Source organism: Cotesia glomerata, linkage group LG5, assembly GCF_020080835.1.
Source record: "Cotesia glomerata isolate CgM1 linkage group LG5, MPM_Cglom_v2.3, whole genome shotgun sequence".
In the NCBI taxonomy this organism is placed as follows: Eukaryota; Metazoa; Arthropoda; class Insecta; order Hymenoptera; family Braconidae; genus Cotesia; species Cotesia glomerata.
The window spans coordinates 8,986,079-9,002,900 of record NC_058162.1 but is presented as its reverse complement, the minus strand read 5'-3'; the positions used below and the strand labels follow the sequence as shown (position 1 = coordinate 9,002,900).

At 27.2% G+C, this 16,822-nt stretch overlaps 1 protein-coding gene across 2 annotated transcripts in view; it reads left to right on the top strand.

The window, feature by feature from the left end:
• Positions 1-8,288: 8,288 nt before the first annotated feature.
• Positions 8,289-16,822, top strand: part of LOC123265089 (flocculation protein FLO11) — a 28,923-nt gene continuing 20,389 nt past the window's right edge. Inside the window, exons 1-3 of one of the 2 annotated variants that reach the window (XM_044728694.1) lie at positions 8,289-8,484; positions 16,371-16,529; positions 16,623-16,727. In XM_044728694.1, the coding sequence (XP_044584629.1) occupies positions 8,482-8,484; positions 16,371-16,529; positions 16,623-16,727 (267 nt within the window). In that variant the 5' untranslated portion in view covers positions 8,289-8,481. Of the gene's footprint in view, positions 8,485-16,370; positions 16,728-16,822 lie in introns of both variants that reach the window. The other variant, XM_044728693.1, reaches the window with a different exon arrangement.

The following is a 16,822-nucleotide window of genomic DNA, read 5'->3' as shown; positions in this document are numbered from 1 at the left end:
GCGCAACTCTTGCAAATAAAAACGTCCGATTAAAAATCTCGCACTAAAAGCATGCAACACTCTTTTATTAGATTAAAAAATAATTAAAAAAAAAAAATATGTACATTAGTGATTGAAATATTATAAGCCGTAATTTAGACCTTCTCTTCTGATCGATAATTTTCTCATAGAATACTAATTATTCAGAGTAATAAAATCATTAGATAATCGTTACAGAATGACAAAAATATGAGTCATAGGTCGCCGTGAGAAACATACTCTCTATTCAATGGCGATCATACAAGCGAATTAAAATTGCCATTCACTTTTACTCCTTCGGACAATTTGATTCTATGTAACTAATAAATATTTTCTCAGCATTCAATAGAATTTGAAAAAATAAAAAAAATCTACAAAACAAAACAAGTCGAAAGAGAACAAAACAACAAATTTAATAAACTGTAAAGGCCAAAAAAACAGGATTACATGATAAACCCACATTAAATCCTGTATCAAACTGTACTCTATTGTGTATCAGTGTACAGTCTAGGGAAAAGATATTTATCGTTCGACTTAGAAAAATTCGAAAACCGTGTCACGATTTCTTGCGTCGTGCCGGTTGACTCGCGCCAGTCGATTCACTTTGTAATCAATTCCGTCTTTAGTTTATATATTAAAGAATAACAGCAACAATAGTAACAACAGTAACCGAGTAAGCTTGAAAAAACGCTTAATCATAATATGATAAATTTCCGTATGATTAGAAAATTAATAATAAAAATAAATTACACTAAATTAATAATAAAACTCAAACAAGCTTAACATAATGAAGTCATTGTACTTTTTTTCATGCCAGGCTTCTATTATATTTTTTTACTTAGAGAAAGCGACCCGCCTTCAAAGTAAAATGCATTCCATCATACTAGAAGAAGAATGCACACTTCTTTTTATTGTTCTATTTATTTTTTAATTTGAGTCAATCTGAGATTAAATAATTTGCCGAAAATTTCCGAATTGATTACTTGGAAAATCTGAAAGACGATACATAATGTTCATTGAATTTTTAATGAAAATTAAAATTATATCGCTAATTGATAGAGTATAGTGTAAAAAGATGAAAATTTATAGATAAATATTGATATAATTTAAATTTCAAATATTTCGTGGTATTTTTCTTATTCAACTTAGCTCTAACTGTTAATATAATTCGTAAGCGCAAAAAGAACAAAATTTTTCGTGTATATTTTATGAACAATAAATAATTATGATAAATCAAAATCGAGTTGGATAGTCATATTAGATACCGAAACTTGAAGGGAACAAAACGAGTATATTTAAAAAAAAACTACTTAAATAATGAATTTTTTATTGTTACCGTGTTTCTAAGCTTGCAAATTTTTCTATTGCTTGTCGGGAACAAGTTTTTAGTTTATTATAATGATTTTTTCAATTCTATTATACTAAATAAATTTTAAAAAATTGCAATATTAATTTTCATTGAATTATCTGCTTGATAGTATACAAATTATATTGCTTCCGCGAACTAACAATAATAATAGTAGCAGTAAGGAAAAGCAAAAAATTTTTTGCATTATGAGTCGTGCAAAAATGCATAAGAAAAAATGTTTTTAATTGTATGTAATGTATCACTTGCTTCAAAATTTAATTGATTTCACAGATTACAGTAAAATGGCGTCAGATTATTCTACAAAATGGAGACATGCACGTGTGCAGGCAAATCAAAATTCATGCAAAAATAAATATAAATAACTTTTGAATTTCAGAAATTACCGCAAACATTTTATTGAAAACAAATAAAATTTTATATTTTTTTGTACACGTTAAACTGACTAAGCAAAAATGTGATCTCTAAAAATAGAAAATTTACATATTGATAGGGCAAAAATAGTCTCTAAAAGATATATCGAGTTGAAGAAAGGTCACTGAAACATTCAAGAAGTAATCTGAGTATAAATTGACACGTAAAAGTAAAAACTGTTACCATAAAAGGATGTATAAAACAATGCCGGTTTGTATGAAAGAAAATTATAAGGATAAAGAAACAAAAGTTCTACTTGGTGTTGAAGGAGATGAAAATCTTTTATTTAATCATTATCATGGAATTCTCGAGTTTCTCTTCATCTCTAACGCCCTCTTCATTCATCATTCCAGGCATTTATTCTTTACCTAACCTCTCGTCAAGTTGTAGTTATCTCGCGGTACATAATACAATATAATGCACGTGTTATGTATGCATCCTAGTCATTATTGTACGAGGAACAATGTGCTAAAATGTTATGTATAAGACTGAGATCGATTCGCGAATAGAATGACCGGATATACGGGCCTTGAGGATTGCAAGTATCTCCCTTGCTTGGTTTACTTTTATTCATTTTCAAATCAGAAAATCGTTAAATAAAAATCTACTTGTATCCTCCATATACTTGCATGGTGCTTACATAACATACTGCTGTTATTACTGAATTATTTTGTGAAAGGCGAGTGGGGGTCCGTGTAGGATATCATGTTTATTTTGTTATTAAATATATGTATAATGTGTCATTAATGCATGACGTTTTGCAATGTATATTTAATATCAGTTCAAATGGTCAATGTACCTATTTGCTTGTTCTTTTTTATTATTTATTTTGTAAAGAACTGTCATTTTTTGCGCACTTTCGCTTCTGATTTCGTGTTAGTTGCGGAACATGCACAAATATTTTTTAAAGTTTTTCTATTTTATAATAGAAATAATAATAATTTTATATACAGAAAAAAAAAAACTTCTTGCACCAAGAAAATTTTAAGGAAAACAAAAGATATTTTAGAGCAAGAAGAAATTTTCTTGGCTCAAAAAACTTTGATTTCATTCAAGAAATTTTCAATCTTCCTTAATATTTTTTTGAGCACAACAAAACAAATTCCCGTGTAAAAAAAAAAAAGTTGGGAAAATCCAAAAGTGCACACCTCATAACGCTCATTCATATTTTAAGAAAAAATGAATTGTGTAACTGATAAAAAAAAAAAAAATATAATTAAGTAATTTCTTACCGAGTATTTTTTTTTTTAAATATCAGCGCCTTTTTTTCTTGTTATATGCGCACGCAGTCTAAAAAAATCTAGCTTTATCAAGTGGCGCCATAGTTTTCACGTGACAAATAAGAAAAATTCGTTTGTCTTTGTACGGTTATATCGTAATAAATTTTAATAAAAATTCAATTTAAAAAAAAAATACGTAAACTAGGCTACTGATATGAAATACGTACCCAGTTCATCGCATTCGTAAACTAATAAAAAAGGCCCGGTCTTGAAATATCAATTTGTTCGGGAGTAATCATTGGTATATCCAAAATGGGGTGACATCCGGACGTCCACGTAAAATTTTTTTCAAAACGTTTTTTTTTTCAAAATAGCTACATGAAATGATTTTAGAAAGTAAAAGATGGTTTAATTTAAGTGTTTTCTCCGTGTACATCTACTTATATTATTGTATAAGTGTAATATGGTTGTAATAGAGACATTTAAAGATCACAAAATTGCTTGACCTTGACGAGTCGAGTATAAAGCACAACGTCATGCGCTTCGCGCTATGAGGCGTGCAATTGTCACAAGCATGGGACATCCAAACGTGACACAATGAGGGACATTTTTGGGACATCTTAGAAATAATCATAGCTTTTAAAATAGTGCATTTAAGTAATTTTTCGTCGATCTTAAGTATTTTTTTTAAGATTTTCAGAATACTTCTACAATTTCATGACAATTTTAAACGTTTTTTAAATGATTTTACAAAACATAATTTATTTTTGCACAGATGTAGATTTGTCTAGAAATTGATGGATGAAACATTGATTAAACATTTTTGGGAGAATTTAAGGACACTCCTGGGACAGTTTTAGGACATTTTAGGTTATTTTCGGAGCATTTTTTGGACATTTTCAAAACATTTTTTAAATATTTTTAGGACAATTTTTAACGTTTTACACATGATTTTAAGAAAGAAAATTTTTTTTTGCACGGTTGTAGATTCTTCTTAAAATTAATGGATGAAAAATTTTAGGACATTTTTGGGACAATTTTAGGACATTTTGGGACAACTTTAGGACATTTTTAGAACTATTTCACGATAATTTTGAACAATTTTTGAATGATTTCAATGAAGATAATTTATTTTGCACAGTTGTAGATTTGTCCTAAGATGCATGAATGAAAAATTTTAGGACATTATTGGGACAATTTTAGGACATTTTTGGAACACTTTTGTAATGTTTCTACAACAAACTTTGAACATTTTTAGAACTAAATCACGACAGAATCGAACGATTTTTGAATGATTTTAGAAAAGAGAATTTATTTTTGCACAGCTGTAGATTTTTCTAGAAACTAATAGATGAAACATTTATTGAACTTTTTTGGGACAATTTTAGGACATTTTTGGGACAATTTTGGAACATTTTTTGGATCAATTTTAGGACGAATCTACAGCCGTGCGGAAATGAATTATCGTTCTGAAATCATTTAAAAAATGTTCAAAATTGTAAAATAGTTCTAAAAATGTCTCAAGTTTTTTGTAGAAAAATGACAGAATTGTCCCAAAAAAATCCTAAAACTGTCCCAAAAATGTCCTAAAATTGTTCTAAAATTTTCATCCATTAATCTTACGATGAATCTACAATCGTGCAAAATACAATTGTCTTTCTTGAAATTATTTGAAAAACTTTCAAATTTTTCCTAAGAATATTTAAAAAATGTCTTAAAAATATTTAAAAAATTTGCAAAAAGTGTTCCAAAAATGTCCTGAAAATGTTCCAAAATTATCTCAAAGTTGTCCCAAAATTGTTCTAAAATTTTTCATCCATTAATTTTAGGAAGAATCTACAACCGTGCAAAAAACAATTGTCTTTCTTAAAATCATGTGTAAAACGTTAAAAATTGTCCTAAAAATATTTAAAAAATGTCCTACAAAAATTTACAGATGTCCTAAAAATTTTCCAAAATTGGCCTAAAATTGTCCCAAAAATGTTCCGCAAATGTTTCATTCATTAATTTCTAGACAAATTTACAGCTGTGCAAAAATAAATTGTCGTTCTTAATTAAAAAAATTTCCTGAAAATATTCAAAAAGTGGCCTAAAAATGTTCCAAAATTGTCCTAAAATTGTCCCAAAATTGTCCTAAAAATTTTTATCCATTAATTTTAGGATGGATCTACAACCGTGCAAAAAACAATTGTCTTAAAATCATTTGAAAAACGTTAAAAATTGTCCTAAAAATATATAAAAAATGTCCTGAAAATAGTAATAAATATCCTAAAAATGTCCTGAAATTGTCCTAAAAATTCTCATCCATTAATCTTACGATAAATCTATAACCGTGCAAAAATAAATTGTCTTTCTTAAAATCATTTGAAAAACGTTTAGAATTGTCCTAAAAATATTTAAAAAACGTCCAAAAAATGTTTCGAAAATGTCCCAAAGTTGTCCCAAAAATGTCTGAAAACTGTCCCAGGAATGTCCTTAAATTCTCCCAAAAACGTTTAATCAATGTTTCATCCATCAATTTCTAGACAAATCTACATCTGTGCAAAAATAAATTATGTTTTGTAAAATCATTAAAAAAACGTTTAAAATTGTAGTAAAATTGTCATAAAATTGTAGAAGTATTCTGAAAATCTTAAAAAAAATACTTAAAATAGACGAAAAATTACTTAAGTGCACTATTTTAAAATCTCCGACTATTTCTAAGATGTCCCAAAAATGTCCCTCATTGTGTCACGTTTGGATGTCCTATGCTTGGGACATTTTTGGGACAATTTTTTTTTACACGGGTTTGTTCTGTTACTTTTAGTTATTTTAAAAAAGTTGTTTATAGCTAGTTCAATAAAAAAATTTGTTAGACCAACTAACTAGTTAATGTTACTGTAACAAAACATTTTTTTTTAAACAAAAAAAAATATTTGTTATCCGTTTGAAATAATTTAGTTGGTCCAACAAACCGATTTATCAATTAAGCTAAATTGTTTTGTTCAACTAACTAAAGGGTTCTGCTACAATAACAAAACTGTTTTTATAATATAACATATGATCATTTGCTATCATATCACGTTTTGTTATCATAACTTATGATTTTTTATCACTATGCTACCATAATAATTTCTAACCATAACTTGTCTTATATCGTCAACAAAAAATTTCCTTCAAAATGGAAATCAAAATTGAACTTTATAAAAAATTGGAATTTTTTTGATTTCTTGTCTAGTTCAATTTAAAATTCTGCAGTTAACTGAGCAACATTTCTTAAAATAAGAAAATTTCTATTAAAATCATGAGAGCAGACATTAAAAATCTTATATCCGTAATATAATTTTAAAATGCAGGGTAAGAATAAAAATATAAATAACAAAAATCATTAGAGTTAATGGTAAACTAAACTTATCCAACATCTGTAATCTAAAATTCCGACCCACAAAGATACTTAGCAATAATGTAAGCAATTAAAAAATTAATTATCCAAATTAAAAAAATGATCGGTTACCCATGCCGGGAAACTGCAAGTCATATCAAGAAAGGTAGCGTAGACAAGCCTAATGTAAGTTTATTTATCCATTAGAATTCAGAATTTAGAATTGAGAATCCACCTCACCATTTACTGTAAGTGTTGCTAATTTTTCTGCGGCTCGGAACTAAGTATAAGTGAAAGGGAAGTACAAAAGTTCTCCACCTAGTGTCCAGCTCCAAGAGACCTAGATATCCACACTCTCCTTCAAGATCTATTATTATTATTTTTATTTTTATCTCATATATTTATTTATACACTTATAGTCTTCGTGAGCGGATGAAATTACCAAGTCTTGCGGACAGCGTTAGTGTTTCTCATGGCATTAGATTGTCTATGTATTCAGTTACTTGTTTTTTGCTACTTGTCATTGGCATTATCTATCATCAATTACTCATTACTTATTGTTTTCAACAAACCGATTCCTTATTTGCAGAATTTTGTTCCTACTTTTATTTCTCATTACTTTATCCCATTTCTTCTCGTTTTTAAAAGAGTCATACATAATTTTTATGTAATTTTGTCAACCCTTCAGCAATTTAAAAAAGATTTATCCCATGTGCCAAGTGTATATCTACATTGTAAACTCAAATCATTTTGAATTGTTTCAAATTGTTTTTAATTTTCTTTTCTTAATTAGGAGTGTAGTTTTTTACAAAGATAAAAATTTTTTTTACTGAAGAAAAAATAAATTTTATTTTAGTTTTAATCATTTAATTGAAAAAATATGAGGATTGGACCAAGCCGAAATCTAATCCGGATCTCCCGAATGCATGTCAGGTGTTCTTATTTTTTCTTAAATCAAATTAATTTTGTTATCAGTATGATCATCAATCATGAAATTTAAATTAATGAAAAATTAACTTAATTGAAGAAAATAAAAATTAAACTAAGAGAATATTTTATAAAAAATTTATTTTTCTTGAATCAAGTAGAAAAGTTTTCGAAAACAAATTTCTTTGTTTCAGGTAAATTTCACTGTTCAAGAGTTTTTCTTCTTGATACAAGACGATCAAATTTTTTGTATTGATTCTCTGGGTTCAAAATTTTTTTTCTTCAAGTTAATTTTTTTTTATCAAAATAACAGTAAAATTTGATTTCAATATTTTGAATTTTAAATACAGACTCTCATAATTTACAACATTTAACAATTTGTAGAGTGCGAAAATAGTAATGTAAATTTTATCAAATTTTCTGTAATTTTTTAATAATATTTGCCGTAAAAAATAAAACAGAAATTATAATTTTGTGAAGTATTACGATACTTTTAAGAATAATTTTCAAATAGTTAATTTAAAATAATAATTAAAGTATTTTACCAATTTACTTAACTACATTCATACTTAAAACTGTAAATTTAATCAGAACGTGTTCTTAGTGCAAAAGTTTAGTACTGACGTCAATGCTAAAAGGTGGTGTACACTTATACCATAAATCATAATATACCAGAAAAAGGCATTCCTTAACTTAGATAAAATATTAAATATTCATCCAACAAGACTGAATTTCAAATTTTCAAGATTAATGTGATGGATTGTTAGATAAAAAAAAAATTTTATTAAATTTTCAAAATTTTTCCTACAAAACCCAATGATATTGTCTGCTTTCTCTTAGAAGTTAGTATCCATGAACGGGCCCATACATCGGATCAAAGAGACCAATACACCAAGACACCATACCGATATGCCTTTACTTCTATTAAAGAATAATCTTATTGGAGGGGATCGTTATATAGGTCTTACGCTTACTGAGAACTTGTTTCAGACAATTCACGACTCAGTACTCGAGTACATTTAGGATTTTATTTTTCACGTGCGTTTAAAGTGTTAGTCAATTAATTGTTATCCTTTGTTAATAATTTATTAAACTAATAGCTCCGGAGAGGATGAGTGGTGTTGTGCTGTGTAGTTAATATTTTAAATTAAGGAAAAGTAGTGTAAATTTTAAAAATGGTAAGTACACTCGCTGATTTTATTAGTTTTTACTAGTCAAGTGGATCAAATTTATCTATTTATTTATTTATTATATATTTTATTGTATCGAGAGTTTTTGAATTGGGGTCACAGTGATTTTTCTATTCCTCTTTCTCAGAAATTTCAATATAAATCCATTTTATAGACGACTGACCTGCGGTCATAATTCACCATCAGAGATTGCGGCAAATTAAACGTTTAAGTGATTGATTTAGAATTTAGAGATTTAACTTGTCGGTAAAATTTCTTCCGCGGTCGAATCGTTTTTTTAACGGGCAATGAACTTGTGGGTTTAGAAAATTTTCAGCCATTTATAGAGCTAATTAGCGGAATGCGGAAGTTTTGGTGATGAGAAGCGGCCGGTTTTTCAGCTCTTTTTTTCAAGATTATCCGCGCAAGCTTTTCATACGGAACTAATTCAACTTGCTGTTCAGGAAGTCCGGATTTGTAGAGGAAGATATTTGAGATGGATATAAAGTTTCGATTAAAATTTAATTTAATTTAAATTCAAATTTTTTGTTGTTTGAGTAATCTATTAAAGTGTGTTAATTAATAATTTTCTTGTCAATTAAAATTTTTTATAGAAATATAGACTTGAATTGATTATTGTTATTTTTTTTTATTTATTAAATCAGAAAATATTACAGATAATCAATATATAATATAATATAATAAATGACATATCTGTCCTATAGAGATGCATAACATCTGTTCATAGGACTGGTATAAATTAAAATACAAATCAAGAAAGCTAGTTTACATGTATAATTAATTTATAATAGTAGTTTAGAGAAAAATCATAAGTCACATTGCTTTATCCATCAAATTAGACTTATTTTCAGTAATTTGGTTGTTCCGGCAAAATATTTCAATTCATTCGGTAATAAATTAAAATATTTAAAGGCCGTGTATTTTGCACTTTGACTTGTGATGTTTTTATTAATTTTAGGAAGTGAGATTGACTTATTTCTAGTATTGAAAAAAGTATTTGAAAGTTTGTGCCTGCAATCATTGAAATAGAAGATGAGTGAGTTCACAATGAAAATTTTTTGTATATTTAGAACATTACAATTTTCATCTATAATAATTTTTTGAATCAGTCAATTTTGAGTTGATACTATAGAATTTCTAGTGGTACTATAAGCACCACCCCAGGCAATTAATCCGTAGTTAATAATACTTTCAATCATTGCATAGTAAATTATTTTTAAAGTCCTTCTATTCATAAATAAACTAAGTTTATAGAAAACATATGTAAAAAATTTTAACTTAGTTAATAAATCTTTGGTATGATAGTCCCATTTTAGTCTACTATCAATGATCAATCCCAGATGTTTGTAGGATTTAACTCTTTTTAGCTCCTTATTGACTAGATATAATTTAAATTCAGTTGGGACACTATCAACATAACATCCGAAAGTAATAAACAAGCTTTTATCTATAATTAGAGATAATTGATTGGCACACATCCACAAGTAAATATCATTCAGCCAAGTAGTAATTAAAGACTGAACATCCGAACAACTTTTAGCAGAGCATAAGGCAGCAGTATATTATTAATTATTATTTTTTTTTAAGAATTTGATCATTTTTAAGCGGAAATAAATTCCATTTTTTTTTAATTATTTTAATTGGAAGAAATTGGAAATTTTAGTAATTACCTTTTAATTAAAAGAAATTTATAAAATTTATTTTTAATGATATCAAAATTAAAAATACTTAAGAAGTTATTTTTCAATTAATGAGATTTTTAAAGTGAAACTGAAAAAAAATTTTTTAATTATGAAATTGAGTTCTTTTTGTCATAAAAATTAATTTTAAATAGAAAATTTGAAATTCATTTTTTTAAAATGTTGTAAGCTTTAGTACTCATTTTTTCCAACAAAAAAATTTGATAGATGTCAATAATAAATTAATGTTTGTTATTTTTTTTCACAAAAAAAATAATTTACAAACTTGAAAAATTCTTTAGCTTAATACCGTTTTAATATAAAAAATTCAAAACTCTCATATTGATTTTTTTTTAATTAGAAAATTAATATACTTCGGTATGAACTTCTTAATTAAATAAAGTTTTAAAACTGCTTAATATTTTTTCGGTGAATATCGAGGGTCGTTATTTTTTAATAATTAATAATTAAGTCAATAATACATTTTTGTGAGTCTCAAAAATTTTCAAATTATTAGCCCATAGAAAATAATAACAATAATAAATTGTTTGTATTTATTATAAATATTTTCTTGTAATAAAAATTATAATAATTTAATCCAAGTTTCTATTAACAAAAAAGTCTCCATTCATAAAATAGAAAAATTTTAATCATCTGCCAATTAAAAATAATAACTGACTTTAAGCTGTCATTATTAAGTATATTAGTTAAGTTTAAAAAGTCGGACAATCGAAAGCAACAGAAAATGTTTTGGTGTCGAGCGGCGCTAGCGGGCCTACGAAAATGAGAGCTCGAGAGAGCGAAGGTGACTAAAGAAAGTTCTCCGTATGTACTATAACTACACTATCAACACACTTATTTATTCTCCTTTAATTCAATTCATTTCCGTCCGGTGAGTTTAAATAATATAAAGGGAGATTCTAAGTCATGATTTTATACTGATAATTATCTGAGTAGATGAAGTGCCAACAGTATAGTTTGACAGTTTGTAAGAAAATTATTTGACCCGATTTCAAACTTAGAATTCAATGATTGAATTGAAACGAATAAGTTATGTGAGGAATACAAGTAAAATTTTATACGCTTTTTTAACCCTAAAACCTTTGAGAAAGTAAACTTTTATGTTATTTTCAAGGTTGGAACGTACTTTTTTTTTATCTAAACAGTAAATCAATGTTGGTATATAGAAAAAAATTTTTCTGTTGTATTCAATTGACTTTTGGCTTGTAGGGAAAATTTGAATTTATAAAAGTTAATAAAATTTTTTCATGAACAATAATAATAATAATAATTTATTCAATTTTTGTCTAAAAAAGTTTTTTTTTTGTCAGATTATATCAATCAATAATCTTAAATTTAAATCCATCCACTTGCTCCACTGCCCACATCTTGAATTCCTTTTACAAAAATGAAAACGAAACTGGAACCCTACTTAATCCCTGATTAAAAAAGAAACCCAGAAAAGTATCAAATGAGCCCTCGAGATAAAAAAGCCCACTTTCGGCGATAAGAAAGAGATTACGATTAAAAAAAAAAAGAAATGGAAAAAGAAAAAGATAATTAATTGACCTGGTTTGCATGCATGCTTCGTTATGTTTATTTGATCGATAATTATATTCACTTAGCGATACAAATAATCGTGGATCTATCACAATGAAGAGAAAGTTATTTAACTTAAGTTAGATATGTATGAATGTAAAAATGTCGATTGGGTGGGTACTCTTGTTTCGTTTCATTAAGTCGGTACAAGTACTAATATAAATACTCAGTAAAGCCTTTCGGGTCCGACACAAAGTAAAAGGGGCAGAAGTATACAGAATAAGAATGGAATGCGATCAACACACGTGTCGTGCATAACTATACAACAATTATTGCTGTTAATATTAATGTTATTAAAATTATCGTTGTAATTTAACGTGTGTATATTTAAGATGATGGTGATGATGATTATTATTGTCATTATTATAATATGGCGAGGATGAAAGCTAAAAAAAAAATTAAAGCAAACACGCGAGGCTTCCGCGATTCAAATCCCGCACGTATGCTGTTTAGTTGTAATCATGTCAGTAGTACAGCTGACTATTGCAATGTAAAACATAACGTAAACGTGCTAAATGCAATCCTCAAGTGGATGTTTATGCACGAAAGTATTGTTCAATTGAATAATGAAACGCCTTATTACTGCATTAAATTGTTATTAAATTTCTTTTGTGGCTTTTTTTTAAAATTCCTTTTTCTTTCTCTCAATTACTGAGTAACCAAAGCTAAATTATTCTTCTTTTATTTTATTAATTCTTACATTTTTGATGTCAAAAGGATTTTTTTAGTTTAAAATAAAGTATCCGTTGGAATTTCAATTATTTTTGTTAGGAATTATGTAATTATAAAAGAGCGCGTATTTATGATAATTTAAAATTTTACATTTATCATATACGTAATTTAATAGAAGTGTAATTTTTTTTACCGGAAGGAAATTTGAAATAAATTATTTTTTTTAAGGAGATTTATTTTTCTATTATATAAATTATTTAGAGTTCTAATTAAAATTTAACTTGGAGTTTAAATATGCTAAAATATTTTTAAAAGATCATGTAAAATGTATCAACAAAAATAAATACATACTAGCATTATTACGATAATTCTATGAAAAAAAGCATAACTAGCTCTTGAAAATATAAAAAAAATCCTTTACTAAGATATCAATAAATTTTGATTTTATTTATCTGAGTAAATTTTCATGTAAAGATTAATAAAAATAGTCATTTTTATACAGAAAAAAAATTCACTAAAAACAAAAAAAATTGTAAGGAAAATTAAAGTTATAGTGAAGGAAGAAGAAATTTTCTTGAGATAAAAGAATTTTATCAGCTCAAGAAAATTTTACTTTATTCAAGATAAATCCATTTTTTTCAAATACTTTCTGTAGTCATGTAAACTCTAGAGCCAAGAATTTTTTTTATGTAATAAAAAAAAATATACTAAAAATTTTAGGTATAGTAGATAAATAAGGCCGATGAATTTAGCATACTTACTTAAGTAATTAAATTAAACTTCATAAATTTTTTGTATTTAAGATGAATCATCATGTTAATTATCGAAATGATTCTTTTACTACTGATCTTAAATACTAAAGATGTCTAGACGATTTAATTATACTAAAATAAGTCAAAATTATCCGACTACAGTAAAATAAGAGCTAATTGTAGCAATTTTTTAAAATATTTAATTTGGTAGAAATTACTATTTTTTATTTGTTTTTTATAAATAATGTACTTGGATAATGATTAATACCATGAAAACTTGTTGGTTAACTTGTATAGTTTTTATTTTATCAGAAATGTTCCTCGTAACTACATTAAAAAAAAAAAAAAAAAAAAAACTTGATTCAAAAGATAAATTTTTCAATCAAGAAATTGTCTTTCAAAAAATTGATCGCTTCGAATGAGGAAACAAATTTTTTAAATAAAGAACAATTTCTTTATTCGAATGAATATCTAAAAAATATTTATCGTAATTCAAAACTTTTTTTTAAGCAGAACAGTACTCTAAATTTGAAAAATTATTAATTTAGAAAATAATAAATGTAAATAATCTCATAATAAATGTAAGATGACTTAATTAGAATCTCATCTAGAAATTTCGATGTGTAAAATGAACTGATTATCAATAATTTTTCAAAAATCTAATAACAATAATTAAAAGTTTCTCTCAGTTAATTAAAATGAAGAAATTTCTTGACTTACAAATGATTCATCTTTAAAATAAATGAACAAATACCGAAGATTAAACAATAAAATAATTGGCGGTTAAATTATAAAGTGAATCCATAGATCATAGACAATAATTATTTGCGATTCCGACTCTTTCTTCTCATTCTCAGCTAATAATTTTCTTATTTAGAAATCCTCCGTAGATTTACGATTATTTACAGTTCGTTAGCTCTGTTTCACTCCAAATCCTGCAGTATATTACTATGGTGATATAAATGTATGCCTACATGTGTGTTGTTACGACACGCGAGTTAAACATGTACCTCGGTGACGTTGATAATAACAAAATAGTAGTAATAATAATTTCAATACCTTAACTAACGATAGTGTCGATGCTGGCTCCGATAAATTATCCAACATCCACTTAGCTCACATTTTTAAAGCAAAGCAAGCTAAAAACATTTTTTTACCCAATTAAAAACAATAATTATAATTAATTCCACTTTGCTGTATAACGAAACATTTGTATTCTATTTAAAAATAATTTACACTCGAGGTCGACAACATTCACTTTAAAAATACACTTTTTTCTTCTATAAATATCATTTCGATAAATTTGCTCTAGAAAAGTAGTTGAATTATTTACAGTTAAAATTTTTAATAAAAAATTAATATCGAAAAAGTTTTTAATTGTTTAGTTTCACGGTCATCTTAACAAGAAAAATTAACATCTTTAAAAATTTTCTATAAAATTATTTTTGTTGAATTATATTTTTAATGTCTTAAAGCTTTTAATGTTAACAAAAATTTTATGTCAATCGAACATTGTTAATAAACCTTGAGAAAAAAAAATTAGGAAAACGGTTGACCCTGAAGGCCATCCCTGCAACTTCCCGCCAATTCTATACCTAAACGCTTGAAATTGCACTTATGACGTTTTTGAGCTCTTCGAGCTCATAAATGCAATTTGTGTGTTATTTTGAGCTCTCCGAGCTTAAAGAAATAGCTTTTGTATGCTTTTGAGCTCTTCGAGCTCAAAAGTTTGATAGGAGTTTGATAGAACATTATGTTTTGAATTTTCAAAACCCAATAACTTTTGAATGAATGAACCGATTTTCACGCGGTTGGTGGAATTCGACGCAGTTTTTAAGCTTCATGAAGAATCTTCAATTTTAAATTGATAGAACGAAAAATTTCGGAGAAATTCCGAAAAAACACTTTTTTCGGTTTTCTTTCGTCAACGATAACTCACGAACGAATCAACCGATTTTGACCAGACTGGCGGCATTCGACGTGGTTTTTTGATGTTAAGAGCTGATTATTATTCTGATTATTATTTTTGAAATTGATCGGTAAAGCCGTTTAAAAGTTATTCCAAAACACCTCATTTGAAAAAATTTTTTTTTGTACTTTTCTTACGATTTCTCAAAATCTACCGGTCCGAATCGTTCCAAAGTATATTAAAAATCTAAGTTTAGTCAAGCCCTTTCGAATGGCACCAACCGCGATCAAATCGGTCAAGCCGTTCAAAAGTTATGAGAGGTTTACATAGATCCACACACACACACACACACCATCGCGGGAATAGTCAGGGAAGCTTCCTAGGACCTTGAAACGTCGAGATTCGATGAAAACTCGATTTTCGTAAAACGGGGTGAGAACAATAACTTCCCGATTTTTGAAAATCTTCGATTTTCTTAGCGGGAAGTTAAAAATTTGTGAGTGCTCAAAAAAAATTCGAAATATAAATTTTATGGGTTGCAATATCGTGGATCGTGAAACTAATAAATTAAATTAATATTTGCAATAAAAATCGATTTAATTTATAATCAATTTGTCAATAAAGAATTTTATAACTTTAAAGTTTGAAAAAACAATTTCAATTTTTATTCGTGAGTAGAGAGTTAAGAAATCAATTCAGAGTTTTCAAAATAATTTTCTATTGATAAATTGACATTTTTGAAAAATTTTTTTTCGCTGAACCTTTAAAAAAAAATTTTCAATTTTCTTAGCGGGAAGTTAAAAATGTCACTTATTAAAAAAAATTTTAAACATCATTTTTATTAATTAAAGTATTTGGGAGCGTGAAACTAAACACCCATCAAAATTTCTTATTAATAAATCATTAACCTTCATAATTTATTATAATCTATTACAAATTTCTAATTTAAAAATTCAATTTAATGCACGACTGGCTCAAGTGTATAAAGTGTATCGCTAAAGTAAAATCAAATAAAATAAAGAACCGAAAAAAAAAATGACAAACTACTTTCGTTCCAGCTGTCTATTATGCTTTTTTTCTTTTTATATCGTTACTTATAATATCGCGTAATTGAGTTGGCATTATAATTATTGTTGCGATTGTAATTACCACTGGCAAGAGCAATTATAAAATAGGAAAAGGATTGCCCAACAGTACAGCAGTGTAGAGCGAGATCCTGAATAGAGATTTGACCGGTTAAAAAATTTGTTTTGTTAATCGCAGATCGTCAGGAAGACAATGATGATTCTCTTAATAACCTGGCTGAGTCTGTCAACTCTCGTCTCCGTGGAGAGCAGCGACAGATGGTCACGTCAGACGTCAAACAGCGAGTGGATTCCTTTGGCACGTCCAAGATCGGCACTTCCGCATCAGACACCAGTGGTCAGTAGTCACAGTCAGTCACCCTCTGGCTCCGCTTTATTACATAACCCCAATAATAATATTCAATCGCTGAACCTACCTCCGGCATTGCAGCAAGAGTACCAGCAGCAGTTAATGCAACTTCAAAAAACTCAAGAGAGCATCCAGAAACTTTTGTTATTGCAGCAACAGCTCAGGTCGCAACAGCAATTGCTTCAGGTATTTTTTTTTTTTTTTTTTTTTTTTTTAATTGGTAAAGTATTACCTCCACCCCCATGAAAAAAATTATTAAAAATATGTATAAATAAATTTTT